Genomic DNA, 21,514 nt, shown 5'->3' on the forward strand with positions numbered 1-21,514 from the left:
TATAATATTCAACCCTTTTATTTCTGTGTCCATTTATTTAGAAAACATTAATTCAAGGAACGAAAGTTAGGACTCTTGCTACAGTACAAGGTATCATCTATGCTATTGACCACCATTTTTGGCAGAATGAAAAAGAGAAAATACAAGCTTTAGAATAATTTCACTTGCAGTTACCTTAATCATAATAACCACTCAAAATATCCACCATTGGAAAACCCATGCTAAAACAATACATTCTCTTACTTCCCTTGTTTGGAGCTAGAATGATACCATGAATTTTTTTAAATTAAAATTTTTAGAAAAGACATACTTTTGTAGGACTTACCTGCACCGTGCAATTGTTTCAAGTAGCATCCCTAAAAATTGTATGACAGTTTTACGTGGCAATGCCTAGAATGTAAATAACCATGTTCTAGTCCAGCAGTGAGACATGGGTATGGTATGATATCCTACCACTCTGGGCATAAGCTTAAGTCACATCCACACACCTGAGACCAAACAAATATTTAAAGCCAGAACAGCAAAATGTTTTAGAACGGAGTGCAAACATAGTCAAAGAAATAGGATATACTGAGTGTTAACACTATACAAACAAATATCGAAGTGCACTGGCACATGGGCACTAAGCAACCACTTCCGAATACTTGCTGGTCTGCGCAAGAGTTGCATTTATTGCAAAATAGCATCAGAAACTGATATTCACCAGGTGCTTACTTATTCTCATACCAAAGCAGCTCCTCTTTAACCTAGACTGGGAGACCTCAAGCGCCACCTTAGGCCTTAGCTGTGGGAAAGCTGTATGAGCTCAGGCTGCGCCACAAGTAACTAACCAGGCAACCTCACGCTCACCTTTTCTTCATCTTCACAAGAAGTGAGATCGGGACAATAATGGTCCACTGTGAAAGGTACTGACCACAGTGATCCATTGCAGCAAAGCAATTCAGGATATAAGTGGGTCTAAACAAGCAGATGTCTTCCTAATGGAAGACTAGGTATTTTAGCCAGGATCTGGGAGGAAGGAAATTTTTCTTTGTATCTTACCTTCCCAAGGGAAAAATAGGCAAATACTTCTGTTTACTGTTCCATACCTTCGGCTAAGATGTAAGTAAGCCCTTGTATGATACCTAACATTTTTCATACAGAAGCTAAGTCTGATCACAGCTTATGCAAGAAAGTGACAGAATTGTACCCAAAACAAAAGCAGTCACATTTTCACCAGGTAGGATTACACATGATTTTAACCCGAATCTAAAACCACAACCTGCCACAGGCTTTGTCTTAATTGCCTATTTAAATATTGTGCATTCAACCTCTGTGACACAACTGTATTTTTATACTAGGCTAACTATGGCTATTTCTCATATTTAAATTTTAATCTGTGCTCTTTAACTAATAAACAAAAGACCTGCTTTTTTATTTTTATTAGGCTTTAAGTCATTTAAATCAGCCTGAAGGAAAAAAAGAAAAGCTGCAGTCTTCTTGTATGATATTACTAAAGCCTTGATAAATATCTGGATTTTTATTCTTCACTGAGGTTTGGAAGCTCAAAAAGTTTTTCAGAATAGATCAGCCCCTTTTCAAAAAGGGCATACTCACTCATTTGTCACAGCATATAGTAGTTTATTAGACTTAAAAATTGGAAGTTAAGTTGCTTTGTGTTTTATCTACATGTGTAAAAGCTATTTGCAAATAGCAGCAATAGTGTCAATTTTGGAAAAACCGTAATCTAAAAAAAACTACCCGTACCAAAAGGCTAGTAGGACTAAGCTTCAGTCTACTTTGCCAGTAAGTTTACAAATAAAAGTCCGTATCTGTAGTTATGCGACATCTGAGGAGGTCTTTTGGAAATGTGAACATTAGTCAGAAGTTAAGAGGTATCTAAACATGCTCCACTACTGACATACAGAGAAAAACCTCTTTATAATCAGAACAGCGGTATGATAAAAGAAGTTAAAATGAAAGTAATTAAGAATTTGGTTTAGACAGCCTAAGCTGTCTAAATAAACTTTGAACAGAAAACATCTGTATTATGGATTTTAGCTTTCTTCAGGAGACATGGGAAGTTTATCTACTGATAATTCAAGCAACAGGTATATTTTAACCTTCTGAAGCCCTTCAGGGGGTGCAACAGAACAACAGTACAGATGGTTACATTTTTGCAGATAGAAGTCTAAATATTTTAGAGGTGCAACAAATCATTATTTGATATCAAAGGGCCCATGTTCTGTTCTGCGTATATTGGACTGACAACGCATGTTTTTCAGTAAAGTTTTGCAGACCCTGCTGTACTTTAGTACAAGTGCCACATGTTCTTCTAACTTGCTTAAACAGATTCAAGTTCAAACGGTCTCTCTTTATGTAAATTTCCACAAACCAAGGAACCACAAGCTGTTTGGAGCCCAGGAGCTTTCTGCAGAAAAGAGTGCGCCTTAACCTAAAAAGACAGAAAGTTATTTCTGGGGTTGTAGAAAAATTGCTGGTTTATCTCTCATGTTACAAATGGAAACAACCAATCAACTTACTACTTCTGTTGAACTCATTCCACATGACTCTGTCCAACGGAAATAAACAAATAAAAAAAACAAGTACTGAATGAAGAGGCTGCTTCTATAGGCATAAGCACCAAATGATGAACAAGTCCTACATTAGAGAAAAATCCAGCATGCACCTTCAACACTGTACGCAGAAATCAAGGACAAGAAGTAACTGTTAAAAACTATACAAGGAAACGTTGCCTTCTTTTTAAAATGTATATGGAAATAATTACACTGATTAACAAAACATTGATATTCACAACCCACCTGAACTAAACTGGTTTACATCTTCAGGAAAAAAGTCAAAATAGTACACAACTTTTCTTTTTTTGTCTTAAAAATCAGAAAGAGTGCCACGCTGTCAAAGATAAACTGTTGCTGCATATAAATTTGCGTCAACCTTCTTGTGCTTTCTGTTCAGGGGATACAGAACACAGGGTCATGTTTCCTGCTAAATTGTTTACAGAGTTATCAGATGTCTGTACAGATCAACCTTTTTTCCTACCTAATTCATTATGGAGATGCTACAACTACAGTAACAAGATGTAAAAGGTTCCAAGAAATTCCTGTGAAAACTACTTAGGTTATTTTATGAATCAATTTGGATTTTTCTTTAGTTCACCTATGTTCACAAATATATACTGTGTATGCACCTTGAGTATAAGAACTGCATGAAAACAGTCTGAAAAAAATGAAACTTGGAAACTGAAGTGTGAGGCAGTCAGTCCCCTTCCTACTTCTGATTATTATTATTTTATTCTTTTTTTAAATACCACCACTGAAGAAACCCAATGCACGATACAGTCCCCAAACCCACACCAAACTGCTTTGCTTTGCTGTGCACCTTTCCCAGTAGGTTTTCACACCTGCTTCTTCAGGCAGAGCATTTGGAGGCTACAGAAACATGACTTGTACTTCTCCATCAGCCAGGTTTATTTATGTGATGTTTTTTCCAGATCTGGAAGTTTTTCAATTAGTGCTTTATGGTTCATGTTGATACTGGCTATAAGTCCTCCCTCATTGCCATCTGAGCCAGTGTAACTAATTTCTTCACCAGTCAGGGTAGTCATATGGCCACCCAATGCTCTCAACACTGCATTTCCAGCACATATGTCCCACTTCTTAATGTAGGTGACATGGATATACACATCAGCTTCTTCTTGATTTTTTTCAGCCACGTCAAGGAGGGCCAACACTTTATAACCTAGAACAAATGGGCAGAAGGAAAAAAAAAAGTTAAGCTAATTTTTCCTATTCATCACAAAGGATAAATCTACTAGTAAGTGTTAATAATATGCACATACAAGATTTAGGAAAGTGATGTCATTAATTATATCACGCCATCCAGTAAAATGGCGGAGGCACCAATAAACTTTGTCTGTCCTCTGATTTGTAGAGAAAATTTGAAAAAAGGAACCCCCGCTCCCCCACCCCTGATTTTTCAACTACACCCTAATTAAAGCCTTGGGTATTTGGGACACAGTATTTTTAAACAGTCTTTACCAATATGCTACATAAACTTATCTAGAGATACTTTAAAGGAACAAGACCAGAAATGTAAATGTAGTTTTGCTCTTCGGTTCACTCACTTATTTCTCAACCTCTGTATTATGCTGAAGCCTATCTTTTTTTCCCTTGCTTTTTATTACAATAGAAGGAAGATGCATATACCGCTCTTTATTAAAGCAACTCAGCCCACAGCATTCTCCTTCATCATACATTATGCAGTACAAAGTCATTGCTCAAAATAGTACTCTTATGGAATTTTTTCAATTTTTCAACTGTTCAACCAATATCCTTGTTTCATTAAACTGTTCCTTTCTGTATCTTCTCACACAGAGTCAAGCCCTGCAAAAGATCTACTATAATTAGTTACACTTTCACTTTCTTTATCACAAGAAAACTTATTTAGATTAATTGTCAAGAACCTATGCAAGGTCTTCTTGACTAAACAATTTGTAAGGGAGCTCTAGCTTTCCATATTAAAGACACAGGAAGGTACATTTCTGTAAAACTCAAATTTTGCATGGCTTTTCTGAGACTTTAAAACAGCTCTTGCTTCACGCTACTGCCTCACATATTTGCATTCTGTCAGTAACACGCACAAGGATATTGTGTAAGGTTACAAGAAGTAAGCTAAAGACCTCTTTGGACTGAATATGCAGCAGATAAAAATGGACTTTAGTGACACTGGTTTTCTCTTTTGACATAAATGCAAGAAATAGTACCAAACTTTGTTGTTTTTTTTTCTTAAAACATTGTTTAATTAAACATACTACTAGTTAACTCACAACCAACTGATTCTCTTCTATGATTCAGTATTTGGTCACACAACAGTCATTCCTCCACAGAGGCATCGGTGCCTTCAGTGGATGCACATCAGTGTGTTCAATGAAAGGACCACAACAACATTGCTGGTCAAGGTTTAGATTCACTAACATACTAACTGGTGAAGAGCCTGAAGCCTGAACTAAGTTTGCATGTAGGTTTCTATACACAGGAAGACCTGTGTCCCCATTGTCAAGTGCTTGCTTCTAGGGATATGAAGAACAAAAGGTAAGAGGAAAAAGAGGAGATGCCACAGTTATATCCTTTTGCCTATCCCGTTCATTCAGGAGCAATAAAAGGAACCAAACCTGCTCCACCAGCTGGGATTATCACAGTCTTATTTCCAAACGTCTGCCGTGCAACCTGCTCAACTTTTCCTGCATGGGAGCGGGATACAATGATCCTTGGAGTTTTCTCATTGTAGGAGGAACGAGCTTTTACGTTTGACCCGCCATCCACCATTGCCCAGGCTACAAGAGAAACACAAATTCTGCTACGATTTACAGAAGATAATCTCTGTTAAGTATAAAGATAAAAGGATTCTTATCTGAGAAAATGGAATTGATGCCTCTGACTTAATTTCCCTCCCTACTGTAAAACAGAAAGTTAGGGCTGACAGAAGGAAGGGTTGAATGCCCACATGTGCACACAAGCAGAAGAGAAAGATAAATAGCCCCTACACGCACACTGATGTGCATATGGCATTATCCCGTGCCTGACTATTCTTGTGTGATACTTCCAAAAAAAACAGAGTAAGCGGGAAAATTCCCAAGTAGTAATATTCAGAACTTGCAACTGGAAAGCCCCACTACCCTTCAAAGCAGATAGCAAAAATGTTATTGAGTAATTTTGTTCAGAAGGGTAGCGATGCTGAGGACTGGATTTAGAATATACAACCTCCCACTTGTTTCATCGTGAGGTTCAAAGCCAAGCTTGGTAGGTGGCACGCACTAACCATTAATTTGACATTTACTTAGCAGACTAACCAGCAATTTCATCTCAGTAGAGGGCCAGATTGTATGGCAACAGACCGAATCCTGTGTAACAGCAATGCTGACTGCCCTTTATTGCTTTGCATTTGTGTGGCAGTGTTAGGAACAATCCTAGTCACAACATATTTGTATTTCCAGCTTGGGAAATTAATACTCTTCACACAGAATGACAGAATTCATTGCATCTCATCTGATGCAATGTGTGAGCATTTCACACTTTGCTATTATTAGAGGAGATAAATTCTCAAAATTACTGTGCTTAAACCCCATTTGTTCAGATAGATGTTTATACTTAGAAAAATATGTTCCAAAAAACCCCATGATTCTTAAAGTATATTGGAATATAGCACATACTTCAATAACTGGAAATTAAGTTTATATTTAAAGACCGTAAAATATTTAGCACAAAACATTGAGCGTTCAGTAGGCAAAAGAGAACAAATTAAAAAAATATATTTATTCCATTTCAATTTCTGTGCCAGAGCTACTGCATAACTTCACAACTCTAGAGGTCAGTATTGTCTAGGGGAAAATGAGAACAAAAATACTTGCTTCAAATATATAGTATGTAAGGCGCAAATACTAAAACTTCTTTGAAGCTTTCAGCTGTGCATACACATTGCCAAACCTGTAGCCATCCTCACTGATACATCATTAATACTAAAGAATTAATTAGTTCAGGGTTGTGGCATTAAAAAGCATGTCAGAAAATCAATAAGGCTATGCTAGACAGTCTTGCCTGTTACATACTAACAGCTGCCTTTAAGATCTTTAATCTATCTTTGTTGTTCACACTGAATAAACACTAGCTCCTGGATTTAATATCATGGACCCAAATCCTTCTGTTGAATGACAAAAGTACTCCTCTGCTAAAGACTACCAGCACACACAAAAGTGGTCAGTACGTGTAGGTTTCACTTTCTTTGGTTTGCTATCGCTCCGATTGAAGGGATTTTAATCCTTAAGCATATTGTTAGTTAGTTTGTTTTAAACACATCATTTTTTTGTTAAACAAGAGCAGCATTTTCCTATGTGGTTTTGTAGCACAGAAGAGCAGCACTCTTTTGCCCCAGGTACTATTTTCTCATTTATACCTACAGATGTACTCTTAAACATCAGATTTTAACTACCACTGTGACTGAAGATGCTGTAAGTATGTCAAGGCATAAAGGTACCTGTATATGCTGAGAATGGCTTGTGTATCACTCCTATTACTGGTTTACCATTTACAGCCACGCAAACCATTGTTGTGACATACTGTCGAAGATCCTCTGTGGGCAAAACAAGAAAGTGAGCAAGTTTACAGACAGATGCCAAGAACAGAAGAAGAAAGCAGACCTGACATTATAGAAATGTTGTTCTTTGAAGACTAGTCTACATTCTCCCTCTTACAATTATGTAACTTTGTTGTATCTTGAAGTAACCTTGCAGTTTTCAAAAGATTTTAAAGACTCTCAGTTTCCCAGCAATTTTTCCTGTTCAGTAGATGCTAACAGCTGTGTCTTATGCAGCATGTACTTTCATGGAAATCTGTGCCCCTGTATTCTCCCTTCTCTGCCCTACCTCCTATCCTGTATTGGTCAAAGCTCATAATTCAAATACCAAAGAACATTCACCAGAAAAGGTGATTGTATAAATGGAATATTTGAAAAAAAATAAAATCCCCACTTTTCTGTTTGTTCTGTAGTACTTATCAGCAAGGATTTCAGCTGGATTGCCTTGAACTGCTTATGCGACATCTTAAAATATTTGAAAAAGGGGGAGATTGAACTATGCATGCTTTTTTGCGAGGAATACCAAAGTCATTTCAGAGGTAGTATATATAAAAGTAAATGCAACGGTCTGACAACTACAGAGATTTCATTATGCAGTTCATTCAATTAAATCACACTAGCTTTGATGTAATACGTTTTAACAAGAGATGCCGTCTTAAATACTTACTATTTTGTATCCAGTATAAAAGGCAGACACCAGAATTACATACATGATTTGTCAACAAGAATCAGCTACCTGTGTATTCTTGCGTAGCATCTAACGGATCGATCCAGACAGTAACACTTTCTGCTGGAACCTCTTTAGGCTGTATTTTTTGTTTTATGTCTTCAGGAATACTGCGGTCCCAAGAGATTGTCTCCTGATCAGCCGTATCAACACGCTCTTCAGAGTTTATCTATGATAAGATGACAAAAGTAGTTGCATTAACTTACCAGATACAGTAACTGTGGTGTTCGGGAAAATTACAGGTTTGCTCATAGTTTTTCTTTCCCCCTTCACTTCCAGCTAAAAGTGCACGAATTAGTCATTTTTTAGCAACTCACAAGCTATTACCGTGATGCAACAAGCAATGGAAAACCACAATCCAGATTTTTAGTGTGAACCACACCACAAGAAAAGAAACAAAGACAGAAGCAAAGCTGTTTCTTTGGCTGCAGCTCTTCCTACTGAGCATTCTCACAGTACGAATCGCAGGTTTTTTTTAAATCAAAAGTTAAATGCAGTTGCTTCAAAGACTATAAGCAGAACATCCACGGGCCCTGATGCAATGCACCCACAAGTGCTGAGGGAGCTGGCAGATGCCACTCTCCATCATCTTTGAAAGGTCACGGAGGACAGGAGAGGTGCCTGAGGACTGCAGGGTAGCCAATGTCACTCCAGTCTTCAAAAGGGCAAGAAGGACAACCTGGGAAACTATCAGCCAGTCAGCCCCACCTCCATCCCCAGAAAGGTGATGGAGCTGTTCATTCTGGAAGTCATCTCCAGGCATGTAGAGGAAAAGAAGGTGATCAGAAGTAGTCAACATAGATTAACCAATAGGAGATCATGCTCGACCAACCTGATAGCCTCCTATGATGGTATACCTGGCTGGGGAGATGAAGGGAGAGCAGCGGATGTTGTTTACCTTGACTTCAGCAAGGCTTGTCACACTGTCTCCCATAATACCCACATAGACAAGCCAAGGAAGTGTGGGTCAGATGAGTGGGCAGTGAGGTGGATTGAGAACTGGCTGAAGGGCAGAGCTCAGAGGGTTGTGATCAACGATGCAGAGTCTGGTTGGAGGCCTGTAACTAGCGGTGTTCCCCAGGGGTCTGTGCTAGGTCCAGTCCTGTTCATCATATTCATCAATGACCTGGACGAAGGGACAGAGTGTACCCTCAGCAAGTTCGCTGATGATACAAAACTGGGAGGAGTGGCTGATACGCCAGAAGGCTGTGCTGTCATCCAACGAGACCTGGACAGGCTGGAGAGCTGGGCCGAGGGGAACCTCATGAAATTCAACAAAAGCAAGTTTAAGGACCTACACCTGAGGAGGAACAATCCCATGCACCGGTACAGGTTGGGGGACAACCTGCTAGAAAGCAGCTCTGCTAAGACAACCCTGGGAGAGCTGACGGACAACAAGCTGACCATGAGCCAGCACTGTTCCCTTGTGGCCAAGAAGGCCAACAGTACCTGGGGTGCATTAAAAGGTGTGTGGCCAGCAGGTCAAGGGAGGTTATCCTCCCCCTCTACTCTGCCCTGGTGAGGCCACATGTGAAGGACTGTGTCCAGTTCTGGGCACCCCAGTTCAAGAAGGATGGGGCCAGACTCTTTTCAGTGGTGCCCAACAACAGGACAAGGGGCAATGGGCACAAGCTGGAACACAGGAGTTTCCACCTGAATATGAGGAGAAACTTCTTTCCTTGAGAGTGACAGAGCAGTGGCACAGGCTGCCGAGGGAGGTTGTGGAGTCTCCTTCCCTGGAGACCTTCAAAACCCACCTGGACACATTCCTGTGCCCCCTGCTCTAGGTGTGCCTGCTCAAGCAGGGGGGTTGGACAAGATGATCTCCAGAGGTCCCTTCCAACCCCTGCCATTCTGTGATTCTGTGAATATTTGACTTTGGAGAATCATGCAGTATACAGATATATATAATAGGTGTCTAATATCCCATTTATACAGATCAGTAGATGCAGACTGAAATGTACAGATATTTTACCAACAAATATTTTGCAGACTATGGTATGGTATGACTTGGGGGAGTAGGAATCCTAGTATATACTCCTGCTTCTGGAACTGAGGTACAACTAGCAATTTAAGCAGCTCAACTGGATGTAACCATTACACAACTGTCAGATTAATGTTATTTTATAAACAGGTAAATAACATTCCCTATCTTTAGGTTAGGTTTGGCTAAGGACCTAAGGCAGCTCATGAAGAACATTTATAAACAGCAAAGGTAACATTTAAGCCTATTGTCACTTGCTGCCTAGCCTAATGAATATTATTCTGGACCAGAGGGCATTTCAGTATGCTGAACAGTTTGGTCCAGTAGCAGAGCACACAGTCCCAGTCTGTTGAATGGATGAATATTCTGCAAAACCAATACAATGTTATGGTGTCTGCAGTAGCAAGGTATTTTTGGATCACAACAGATGCAGTTATCACAAAACACTGTATGTACCGATTTCTCATGTTACAAAACATCACATAACCTGGCAGGAAGAACTACTGGGGAAATATGGATCAACCTGCCTTAACCCATCCATACCAGCTTACTACCACTCCAAACATGATTTATGGAACTGTAATGCACATGGACGTAAGTAGTGCTAACAGGAATTTAGACAAGTTCATCCCATTTACTTTTAGCACCTCAGTCACATTAGGAGAGTAGTATTTCTACGCTCCTTCTACTGCCGGGGGAAAAAAAAAAAAAAGGAAATAATTGCTACTGTGCCTTTCAAGCTTCAGCCTGTGTGAACCCTTCAGAAATGCACTGTGTTGCTAATTACTCAGTAGAACAATGACGCTTATGGCATCAATGCATCAGTTGTTATATGTCTGAAGAGGAGTGTAACCAATCTGGACTTTTAGGACATTTCAGAATATTAGGAACACAAGCTTTGTTTATTCTTGCTAACTTTAAAGGTGGCTTCCTCTAATATAATTCTAAAGGGATGCCAAACTGACAGATGTCCAGTCAAGGCAAAACAGAAGGCGCACATGAGATACAATGTGTCTACAACCTAGAAGCACTACCTTCCCTTTACTTGCTACACATGGAGATGAGACTGCTAGTTCAGATATCTGACTGCTAGAGCAAATAAAACCCCTCTGAATAGAACTACTTGTTATTACAGCTGTTGCAGGCAAGTGGCATTGAAAGACAATGAAAATAAAAAGACTACAGTTGAATGGTACAGACTTGGTATCACCAGGATTTTTACATAGTTCATATAATGACAAGAAAAGACATCACATACCTCAACTGTAACATTATTAGCAAAGGGTTAAGGGCCATCTTCTCCAAGAAATTTCAAAGAAAGCAAGCATACAGAACTGCAACAACTCCAGCCATACATCATAGCCATCTTCTCACATAAAACCGACATTTGAAGCACTGTATGTCAAACACAGAGTCCTTGAAGTTGCTGTGATATTTACAAATTAAACATCTGTCATTGTACAATAAACTCCATGATTGTGTTTTCCCCTAGGGAAGATAGTCCTGCAAAGTCAAGATGACTAGTCCCACAGACTTGGCAGCCTCAACACAGCCCCTGGGCAGTTTTAAGTTCCACTACAGCAAGTTACGCAGCACCACAAAAAAAAAAACAAACCCACCCAACAAACCACATTTCCTCAACAGAAGGAAGAGGCCTCCAGAAAGTAAAAGGGCTGGAGCCAATCCTCAAAAGGAAGAATATCTTGTTAAACCTGTTGTTACACTATGCTAAATTTAAAAGACTGAAACTATCTGAAAGGTATTCTTTTCAGATAAAGACTTCCTACTGGTTCAAATTTTGTAGCAGTGGCCATGATGCTGCAGCATTTATAATGCTTGTGAGGAAACTCTCCCAACAGCTGTGATTAGTCTGCCATAAAAAAAAAAAAAGGGGGAAAAAAGGTAATAGTGATGAGGTTGCAGAGCCATCCAGAGGGGAAAAAAACAAACCAAACAAAAACTAACCAACAACAGGAAAAAAAAAATCAACTGGGTCACTAGTTCTTCCATTCATATGACCATTTACTGTGTAGCCTTGGCTGAATACTCCACAAGTCAGAGTTCAAGTAGAAATTCACAGCCATTCCACCACATGCAGTTATCATATTTCTTTACTGTTAGGAAGCTACATTCTAGGTTTTGCAAGACATAGTTGCCTGAGAGAGAATCACCAACCCTTAATGCTGGGAACTACTCCCCCCCCCCCTTTTTTTTTAAATGCATGAGAATATACCCAGAAAACATGCCTTTTTATTGATACGATTAGTACTCCATTCCTACTTGTCATTCTCATTTCCTGGAAGCTTCCAGAGGCCTTACATTTCAAGCTTTTCTGCAGTGATATAGGTATATAGTTGACTGAATTCCCAAGTCTTCACTCAGAAATTAGGAGCAGCTATGGTAGAAAGACAATCACAACACCAAATGTTTCAGCTTGTTCCAGCAAGACAGTCTGAGTCAATGAAACTGCTACGTTAGTGTAAATAATTATAAAGTTTGCATGCTTGCTACCATATACGTAACTTTGCCTACTTGTCAGATTTAGATAGCAACCCGTCATACAAGAACTTGAGACAGCAAGCAGAAGACAGAAATAAACAGCTATTTGGGGTTAGCCACCTAGTAGTTGTAAAAGCCCATCTCAGGAAGTTCTGTAAGCTGCCCACCAACACTGAACTTAACTACATTTCAGCAATCTTCCTGAGTTATGCCTGTGGGAAAAGTCCTCCTCACAAAGAACTGCATCAAACATGGAGATTTAATAAAATATATGTAAATCAGTGAACAGACTACTGCTGAAAGGTCAACAAAAAAAATTACTTTATAAACAAGGCAGTCTGGCTGCATCTTGCAAGCGCAGAGCTTCCTCAAAGTGAGTCTGTGAGATGGAGGAATCCCATAATGGATGAGGGATGCTGCTCGTGGGAGGCAGCAGCAGAAGTCAAATGGCAACGCTGGGATCAACCCACAGTGTGCCTTCTGAAACACACACGTGTTCCCAGCCTTCAGTAACCCGCTGCACAGAAAACACTCTCCTCCGGCATGTTGGTGATTGGAATTTAGATCTGCTCAGGGACACAGAAAGCAACTCAGCAGTATACTACAAACACATGTGGATAAATGCAGTGCTCTGAACAAACAGCCAACAGTCCTCACCACAAAAAGACTTCAGGGAACCTCACAGTGACTCGTTGTTCTGCGTTGGGCTAACCCCTATCAGCACTTCATGATGTCTATGTGGCAACTTAGAACCCAACAAACTAGCTGAACACTAGATAGTTCTCTGTGGCAAGGTGATCATTCAGGTTTTTTCCTGGTTTGAAAGAGTAGGACACAGTTGTAGTTTTGCCTTTGAATTCACCCATTAAAGATAAATTAAACTGAAAAAATATATGCTACAGAAATTTATTAGAAATTTCTGTTCAAATACATATTTTTAAAATAAACTTCAGTACATGAAAATGCAATGCTTGGAAAGTGTTTGGTTGCACATGAATTTTATTTAAATTTTTACTCCCCCTGCTCCCACACATCCTTATCCATCCCAAATACTCATTTTGTATTTTAATATGCAAATAATCCAATAGCTTCAGGAAAGATGAGGTAGCACAGCTCTTTATTCCTGAGAATGTCAATATCCCCATCTGATAATTAAGTCCTCTGCAATCCAAATCTCAGTGCCGTTTTATTAGAATAGAAAACAAAACAAGAACGCCACAAATACTATCTTACCTATACCATAAAGAAGAAATACTATTTAAGCTATTCATGGTAAAACCAATACAACAAAACAAAAAAGACCCACAGTTTAGGTAACAACAACAGATAATATTCACTACTCAGAAGATTATTCCATGTAATACATTTCAAGAAAAGAGATTGGAACAGGTTGCCCAGAGAGGTGGTAGATGCCCCATCCAGGGAAATATTCAAGGCCAGGTTGCATGGGGCTCTGAGCAATCTGATCTAGGTGAAGATGTCCCTGCTCATTGCAGGCGGTTTGGGCTAGATGACCTTTAAAGGTCCCTTCCAACCCAAACATTTCTACAAATTCAATGGATAATTCTATTGATTTGAATGGGACCATAAAAATTAAAAGCCTGGAGCCCCAGACAAAATATCATGCAAAGGGGAATGTCAGTAAAATATTAATAGATGTTTTACTTTGTTCTTCTGTCTTGTTAAGGCACTAACTCTGCATGACATACACAGCCACTTAACCAGTGATTCTGCAACGTAAGCATTATGCATGCCCAGGATTCAAACTTAACTTTGCCATTTGCCCAAGTGACCCACCCAGTGGATGAGGGAAACGCTGTGGATGTTGTCTACCCAGACTTTAGCAAAGCCTTTGACACTGTCTCCCAAAGCATCCTCCCAGAGAGGCAGGAGGCTCATGGCTGAGACAGGTGTACTCTTTGCTGGGTAAAAAACTGGCTGGATGGCCGAGCCCAGAGAGTTGTGGTGAACAGAGCTAAATCCAGCTGGCAGCCGATTACACACAGGGTTTCCCAGAGTTCAGTTTTGGGGCCAGTTCTGTTTAATATCTTTATCAATGATCTAAATGAGGGGATCAAATGCACCCTCAGTAAGTTTGCAGATGACACCAGGAGTGTTGATCTGCTCGAGGGTAGGAAGGTTCTGCAGAGAGATCTGGACAGGCTGGATCAATGGGCCAAGGTCAACTGTACAAGGTTTAACAAGGCTAATCGTCAGGTCCTGCGCTTGGGTCACAACCCCATGCAATGCTACAGGCTTGGGGAAGAGTGGCTGGAAAGTTACCTGGAGGAAAAGGTCCTGAGGGTTTTGGTAGACAGCCAGCTGAACATGAGCCAGCAGTGTGCCCAGGTGGCCAAGGCAGCCAACAGCATCCTGGCTTGTATCAGGAATAGTGAGGCCAGCAGGAGCAGGGAAGTGATCGTGCCCCTGTACTCAGCACTGGTGAGGCCACACCTTGAACACTGTGTTCAGCTTTGTCCCATTCACTAAAAGAAGGACATTGAGGTGCTGGAGCGTGTCCAGAGAAAGGCAACAAAGCTGGTGAAGGGTCTAGAGAACAAGTCTTATGAGGAGTGACTGAGGGGAGACCTGGGGTTGTTTAGTCTGGAGAAGAGGAGGCTGAGGGGAGATCTTATCACTCTCTACAACTACCTGAAAGGAGGTTGTAGCGAGGTGGGTGTTGGTCTCTTCTCTCAAGTAAAGAGTGATAGTACAAGAGGAAATGGCCTCGAGTTGCATCGGGGAGGTTTAGGTTGGAAAAATTTCTTTACTGAGGGAGTGGTCAGTCATTGGAAGAGGCTGCCCAGAGAGGTGGGGGAGTCACCATCCCTGGAGGTGTTCAAAAAACATGTAAAATGGCACTTCAGGACATGTTTTAGGAGGTATGGTTATAGTGGGTTGATGCTTGGACTTAATGATCTTAGAGGTCTTTTCCAACCATAATGATTCCATGATTTGTATTCCTGTGACAGAAGATGAAGGAAAGGAGCAGAGGGACAGAAGTAAATAAGTAAATTCCAACATTTACAAAGAATAAACCAACAATGATTCTGATACCTTCTTACTGGCTGACTGAGAGGTGTCCCCTATGGACAGTGGAAGATGCTATCAGCACTATATGTACCCTCTGGCCCGAAGTCCAGAGAAACCAGTAAGAGGATGCCCACAGCTAAGCACCTTGAAAGGCATATTGAATTACCAGCTGGCTACACAGGACCATACTTTATTTGCTGTTATTTGATTGTGCTCCAGAGATGTTACAACTCAGGAGAGAGCAGTTCAACGAGCAGCCTTTGGGCTTTCCCCTGCTTACAGGCCAAACCTCACACCCCACCCCTCCAACCACTGCCATCACACTGCTCCGAAGAGTGACGTGCCCTTATGCCCACTACACTACAAGTCACTACACTACAAGTTTTACCTCCATTTGCTCAGCTTCTCTCTGGTTTTTCCCTCAAATGTATCAGAGGTGAAAGCTGTCTCATCTTCTCACAGCATCTGTACATACACAAATTCTGTGAAGGAATCAGATGCCAAAACCTCTGAACATGAACATCCACTCGACAAGTCAGGATGTACAAATATGCACAACAGGAGAGCACTCTCCAGGAGAGCAAGAAATGGTCAAAGCACCTATTTCCAACAACCAAGGAAAGTATCTATCTTACCCTTGGTCGTGAAACAGGGCTCCAAAATCTGCTACAGGAGGAAGGACTCACATTCACACCAAGACTTTGTTCACCTGCAGCCAGGGCCACTCATGATGCCTCCCTTCCAACTTTTGAATTTGGGGGCAGCAAGTAGCAGTTTTCACCATGAACAAAAGCTGCTTCCTGAAAGCTTATGTTACTTGACCCTGAAAAGAATGCAATCTCAGAAATCAGAATATCACTTCCCTGTTTAAGTTTCAAATGCCTTTCAGCTTTAAACAATTTGAATAGTAGCCTTGCCAGCAGAGTCAAAAATTCTGGTTTTATCCAACACGCTGACATTTTTCAAGCCAGCTGCTCCCTTTTGAAAGGGTTCTTTTCCTCCTTAGATTACCACAACATATTAGAGAGCAAAAAATGAGCTTTTACAAGTGATCTTCATGCCTTTCAAAAAGGTTCCTTTTGCTAGGGTCTAATTTAGAAAGAGTTACAGAAGATTTTGTTACAAAAGGATGGAGAGGACCTTGCTGAATCATGTGGTCCTCTATATAAATAGCTTGTTATAAGGTAATAAATTATAATAAATATATAAAATATAGTTGTATACAAATGTGTAAGGTATAAAATTAATATATAAAATAATAAAAGGTATAAAAACCACTGGTCACATGTTGTCATTCATTTGAAGTGAAAACAACACTTCTATAATAATGCCACAACACAGGTAAAGGAGGCATTCATTTTTCAAGGCACGGAAGTCCAGACAGACAGAAGCTCTCCTCTACCATCAGCTACATCTTCATTTATTTTTAAGGACAACAAGAAGTCACTTCATGCAGGAACAAGATGACAGGATGTGCAAAGAATACGGACAAGCCTAAATGTCAAAAAGCTTGATTAGCACTTATGAAACCTCGTTATATGGCTTTGATCATTAAGCCAGCAGGAAGCAGCGTGAAACAAACAGGTTTTCACAAACGGTAAAGAGGTATCAGATGACAACTCTGCTTCTACTGACTTATGATAATACAAGATGGTGAAAACAACAACAATGCAACAGAGGGAATCAGCACAGATCACAGAATTCACACAGTTTACACTAGTAATCTGTTGAAACAGCCAGAATTTAAAACCAGTAAAAGTAATAAAGACATTAGCTCACAAATTGTTGCAGTAGATGGCAAACTTCTCCATTACAGCTCTGTACAGATGCAAGTCTCGCAGAGAGAAAGGGATGACTAGCTTGGCACGAGAGTTGCAACACTATTCATTTTAAGAAAACAGCCAAATAAGGCCAGATTAGAAGTCTACCAATACAATAAATAACACTAAGAAAATTTGCGCTGTTTGTGAGTGGCTACACTACTAAGAAATTAAAATCTTCAGATGCTCAGCTGACAGATTAAACACCCCCGGTATACACACAAGCCAAATGAACTACTTGCAATTACATCTGAAAAGATAATCACAGAACTCATTACCATGAAGTTACAGGCTTTAATTTCATTTTAGGTAGAGAGCCAGCGTAAGTCATCTAGCATCAGTTAAAAACCATGTTAAGAGACACATCTCCAGACAACACCTATTAATGATATTTCAATTAGCATTCACGCTTCTTGCTTTACTTAGAAACCTGTTGGCAGTTGCTAAAATCATCTGGGTCAGAACAATTTTGTTAAAAACCCTAAGACCTGAGGAAGCAATTCTCCCAACATGAAGAGACAAACAAATTACTAAACTTATGCAGCAAAGCACTGAAATCCTTCTGAAGTTTAAGTAGCGTTTTGTATTTTAAACCTCCTTCTTTAACGTATCTACCTTTCCCATGGAATCAGTATCAAATGCAGAGCTTGCCACCTCAGATGAAATTCCAGGTTTTTTAAGCATGATAGTTGGCACTGTGGTCAGAAGCTTGTAAACAGCAGGTTTAAACCTAGAAAGTACTTCAAATAGCTTGATGCAAAAAGGAGCAGAGACATTAATCTTCAGAAAATGGAATTTAGAAGAAAATAGCATTAAAACTGACATGTTCTTAACTTTCCATTTCAAACACTGATGCCCGATTCCAGCATTATCATGCACAAACTTGAAATGAAGTATTTATCATCTGCCTTAACTGGGAAAGAGATAGAAGAACGTTTGGATTCAGGGCAGTGGCAAGACTAATAAGAGGATGCTTGAAGAAAAAGACTGGAACAGAGGAAGACTTCGTTTCCATCACAGTCACAATAAAAAATTTAAAAAAAAGAGGGAAGAAGAAACACAGGATATTTCTCTATTTGGTATTTACACTAGAAAACAAGACCTATAGCTGGTGCAACTATAGAACATAAATTAATGCACTGGTCAAAAATAAGCCCAAACAGCTGAAAATGAGAGTATAGGGCATAATTCATTCTGACAAATAAGACTGAAGTCTGCATCCTGTAAAAATAACACTAGTACAGTACAGAAGCAAAATAGCAGAATTGTGTGAGTCACTTTAAATTGGCTTTTTCATAGTCAGAGGACAGAGGGACTTTGGCCAAAGTGCTAGTTTAAGGAACACATCTTTCTCTGTCAATCACTCCTGCCTTTGTGAGCAAGTAGGGCTGCTCCTTCAGATGTGCTGACACAGGCTGTTGTTAGGGCCATAATGTGAAGTGAACCAGGGTATTCTTAAATTATCTTTAATTTACGTTTTTACCTTGGATACATTCAGATATCAGGTTCCTGACACTGACCCCTGGACAAGCGGTGTTAGAAAAAGGAAAGACCTGAATGAATGGCGCTAAGAGAGAAACTCTTTTACCAAGTAATGCTGCTGAAGCCCCGGTATCACAAGATCATCTCTTCAAACAGAGAAGCTCTTTTGGGCAGAACATACCACTGTTTCTGGCCAGTCCCTAACCAGATTTGGAAACCCTGCTCCCCCAGTCCCATCTCCACCCAGCAGCAGGGCTGGCTCAAGCATCTCCTTAACCCCCTTCACCTGACTCCCATCCCAGTCCTTCTTATCACACCACCACTGTGCTAGCACAAAGAATAAATGGGGTTGCACGGAGAACCAAGCAGGAAAACAGTGAAGTAACCCACAAAAGATAAATAAAAAAAATGAAAAGGAGCAGCAGGGGTGATTATAGCTGGATCAGAGCTTTAACTTGTTCTCAGCATGACAAACAAACAGATGGACAAACAAAGAGTGCAGGAGCAGTAAAACACTGCCTGTAACTGCAGTTGAGGAATTTATCAAGAGAAACCACTGCATACATTTTAGCACAAAATGTGTTTTAAAAATCAGCTGCACAAACTTACTTCATAGAAGATGTGTGCAAATATTCATTGCTTGATGTTGAATGTGATCAGACAACACTGGGTAGTATCAGAGTTAGAAACAACTGAGTTGCCCCTTCCTCACCTATCTTTCTCACGCCTATTTCTGAGGGATATAGCAATAATACTCAACACCATTCAAACTACTACACAGTGCTAAAACAGAACTGATCTGCTCCTCTTTGGTCTTACCTAACCTAGCTGTGAGAAGTCTTGAACTGATGCAAATGCATCTATTTATATCAAATAGAGCAGGTGATGTAAGCAGTGGAGTTACTCTTCCTCTGTACAGACAATACCTTTACTTAAATTGAAAGACAGAAGCAAAACATTTTGGGTTTTTTTCCCTCTCTTCCTCCTCTCAGATTTTGAAAGCTTTTTTATAAATCACAACTGTCAGGATTGAAAGACTCTTTCCAGATTTATTTCAGCTTCCGCAAGTGGGTAACCTAACTCTTGCATCTTCTCTTAATAATCACACCTTAAGAGATCTGCTTCAGACAGACCGTTTGCATGGTCCCCCTTATTTTGTCCAGCAACACAATACAGGGAATCCAGGGGCTGCTCACTGACTTAAATTTATTTCAGGCAAATGACTTCTCTCCCTGTTTATATTTAAACATTGGGAAGCCATAGCTATTCTTAGAGGATATTTAATGGATTATTTCCTTTACATTATAGGCATATTTTGGCACCCAGCTTTTGTGCCGGTTTGTTTTTTTTTCCTGGCTGCAGCATTTGGCACCAATTTAAATGTTGAGGTACCCCTACTAGGCTTAAAGACTCTACAATGTGAGTAAATCAGCATTCTGCATACATTTACTCTTAGAATTGTTGTTTGACATCTTTTGGTAGCAGGATCCTCTCTATCAAGAAAAGAGAGGTTTTATTTGACCTCAGCCATGTTTTTTTATTGTGGAGCATCCCTCTGTACACAGGGATAAGACTAGAGGTATAAAGTGTGATGCTTCTTACAAGATGCAGACTTGTACTGCCTCACATGAAAGGTGTCTCAGGAAATCCTCTGTAATCCTCATATTCACACTGAAACTGCAGCAGGTCTGTTCTATGAAACAGTAGCAGTTTTTGATGTGTTGTGCTGAAGGTACACAGAAGGATTTGCAGATCAACAGGAGACCTTGTCTTCACACCTGAGAACCGTATAGTGCCACATGTATATAGTAAAACAAAGTTTCAGTTTGGTTTGGACAAATGTGTATGATACACCTTCATGACAGTATAGACTAAGAGATGGCATGTCTTAACAGTATATACAGCTTAGTGGATATTTTTTAAACACCACATGAGATAAACTGTTTTTATCCAGACCATATACTCAGAATACTAAGTATCCCAGAGCTGATCTGTCAGATTGAATAACTGTAGATCTGCTGAAAGATTTGTCAGACAGACTCTTCCCAGTCATCCCCAATGTTCAAGCTCATTCTAAAGGGGAGTGGGAGAGGGAAAAAAAGAAAAGGAAAAAAATTACATATGCCTGATTTTTTCTCCAGTTCCACAGGTGTCCACACATATTTTTGTCTTCACAATGTGTTTGAGAACACATCTGCACTTCAGAAAGTACCATCTATTTTTAAAGACTAGCAGCACAAATCAACTGTAACGAAAATAAAAAGGAATACTGAAGTTTTTTTACAAGTAGACATTTGAAGTTAACACCCTCTGAGAGGAAGATGCACATGTCAGACTTCCACTGCTATGAATCCCCGGCACTGGAGCATGGTTTATGCACGTGACCACAGGCATGGAGCAGGCCATACAGTTCACTAAGCTCTTCAAGCCCAAACTGAACCCCCAGCCTTCTCCAGATGCACAGACAACTCCTATATCTAAACTAATAAAGTCCCTCCATCCATGGAAGGGGAGAGAGCGTAAAGGTTTCAGGCAGCGATACAGGTATGCTGTAACGCCAAGCTCCCCAAGGCCACTGAATAGCAAAAAAGAACTAGGGACAATACTTTTTCTTCCTTTAATGTAGGGCCTGCGAAGGTAGCTTGCCATTGACTGACAATCCAGCAACCTTAACAAATATTATGAGGGTTATATTCTGAGGAAGATTAATCACATACCAAGCTTTCTTCTGATATGTAAGAATTCAGTGTTTCCTTTAGATTTCATATTCAGTGGGCTCCCTAAGACACTTTAAAAAAAAAAAAAAAAAACACAACACCCCCCCACCTACTCTGAGGAACT

General features: G+C 40.0%; 1 protein-coding gene across 1 annotated transcript in view; it reads right to left on the reverse strand.

Moving 5' to 3' along the window:
- The window catches only part of BPNT2 (3'(2'), 5'-bisphosphate nucleotidase 2), a 23,071-nt gene continuing 1,557 nt past the window's right edge, over positions 1-21,514 (reverse strand). The window contains exons 2-5 of the mRNA XM_075085068.1: positions 7,865-8,024; positions 7,030-7,125; positions 5,171-5,332; positions 1-3,738 (exon numbers count right to left, since the gene is read on the reverse strand). Of these exons, the coding sequence (XP_074941169.1) occupies positions 3,467-3,738; positions 5,171-5,332; positions 7,030-7,125; positions 7,865-8,024 (690 nt within the window). The 3' untranslated portion in view covers positions 1-3,466. The remainder of the gene's footprint in view (positions 3,739-5,170; positions 5,333-7,029; positions 7,126-7,864; positions 8,025-21,514) is intronic.

The sequence above is a fragment of the Phalacrocorax aristotelis genome, chromosome 2 (assembly GCF_949628215.1).
Source record: "Phalacrocorax aristotelis chromosome 2, bGulAri2.1, whole genome shotgun sequence".
NCBI classification, from domain to species: Eukaryota; Metazoa; Chordata; class Aves; order Suliformes; family Phalacrocoracidae; genus Phalacrocorax; species Phalacrocorax aristotelis.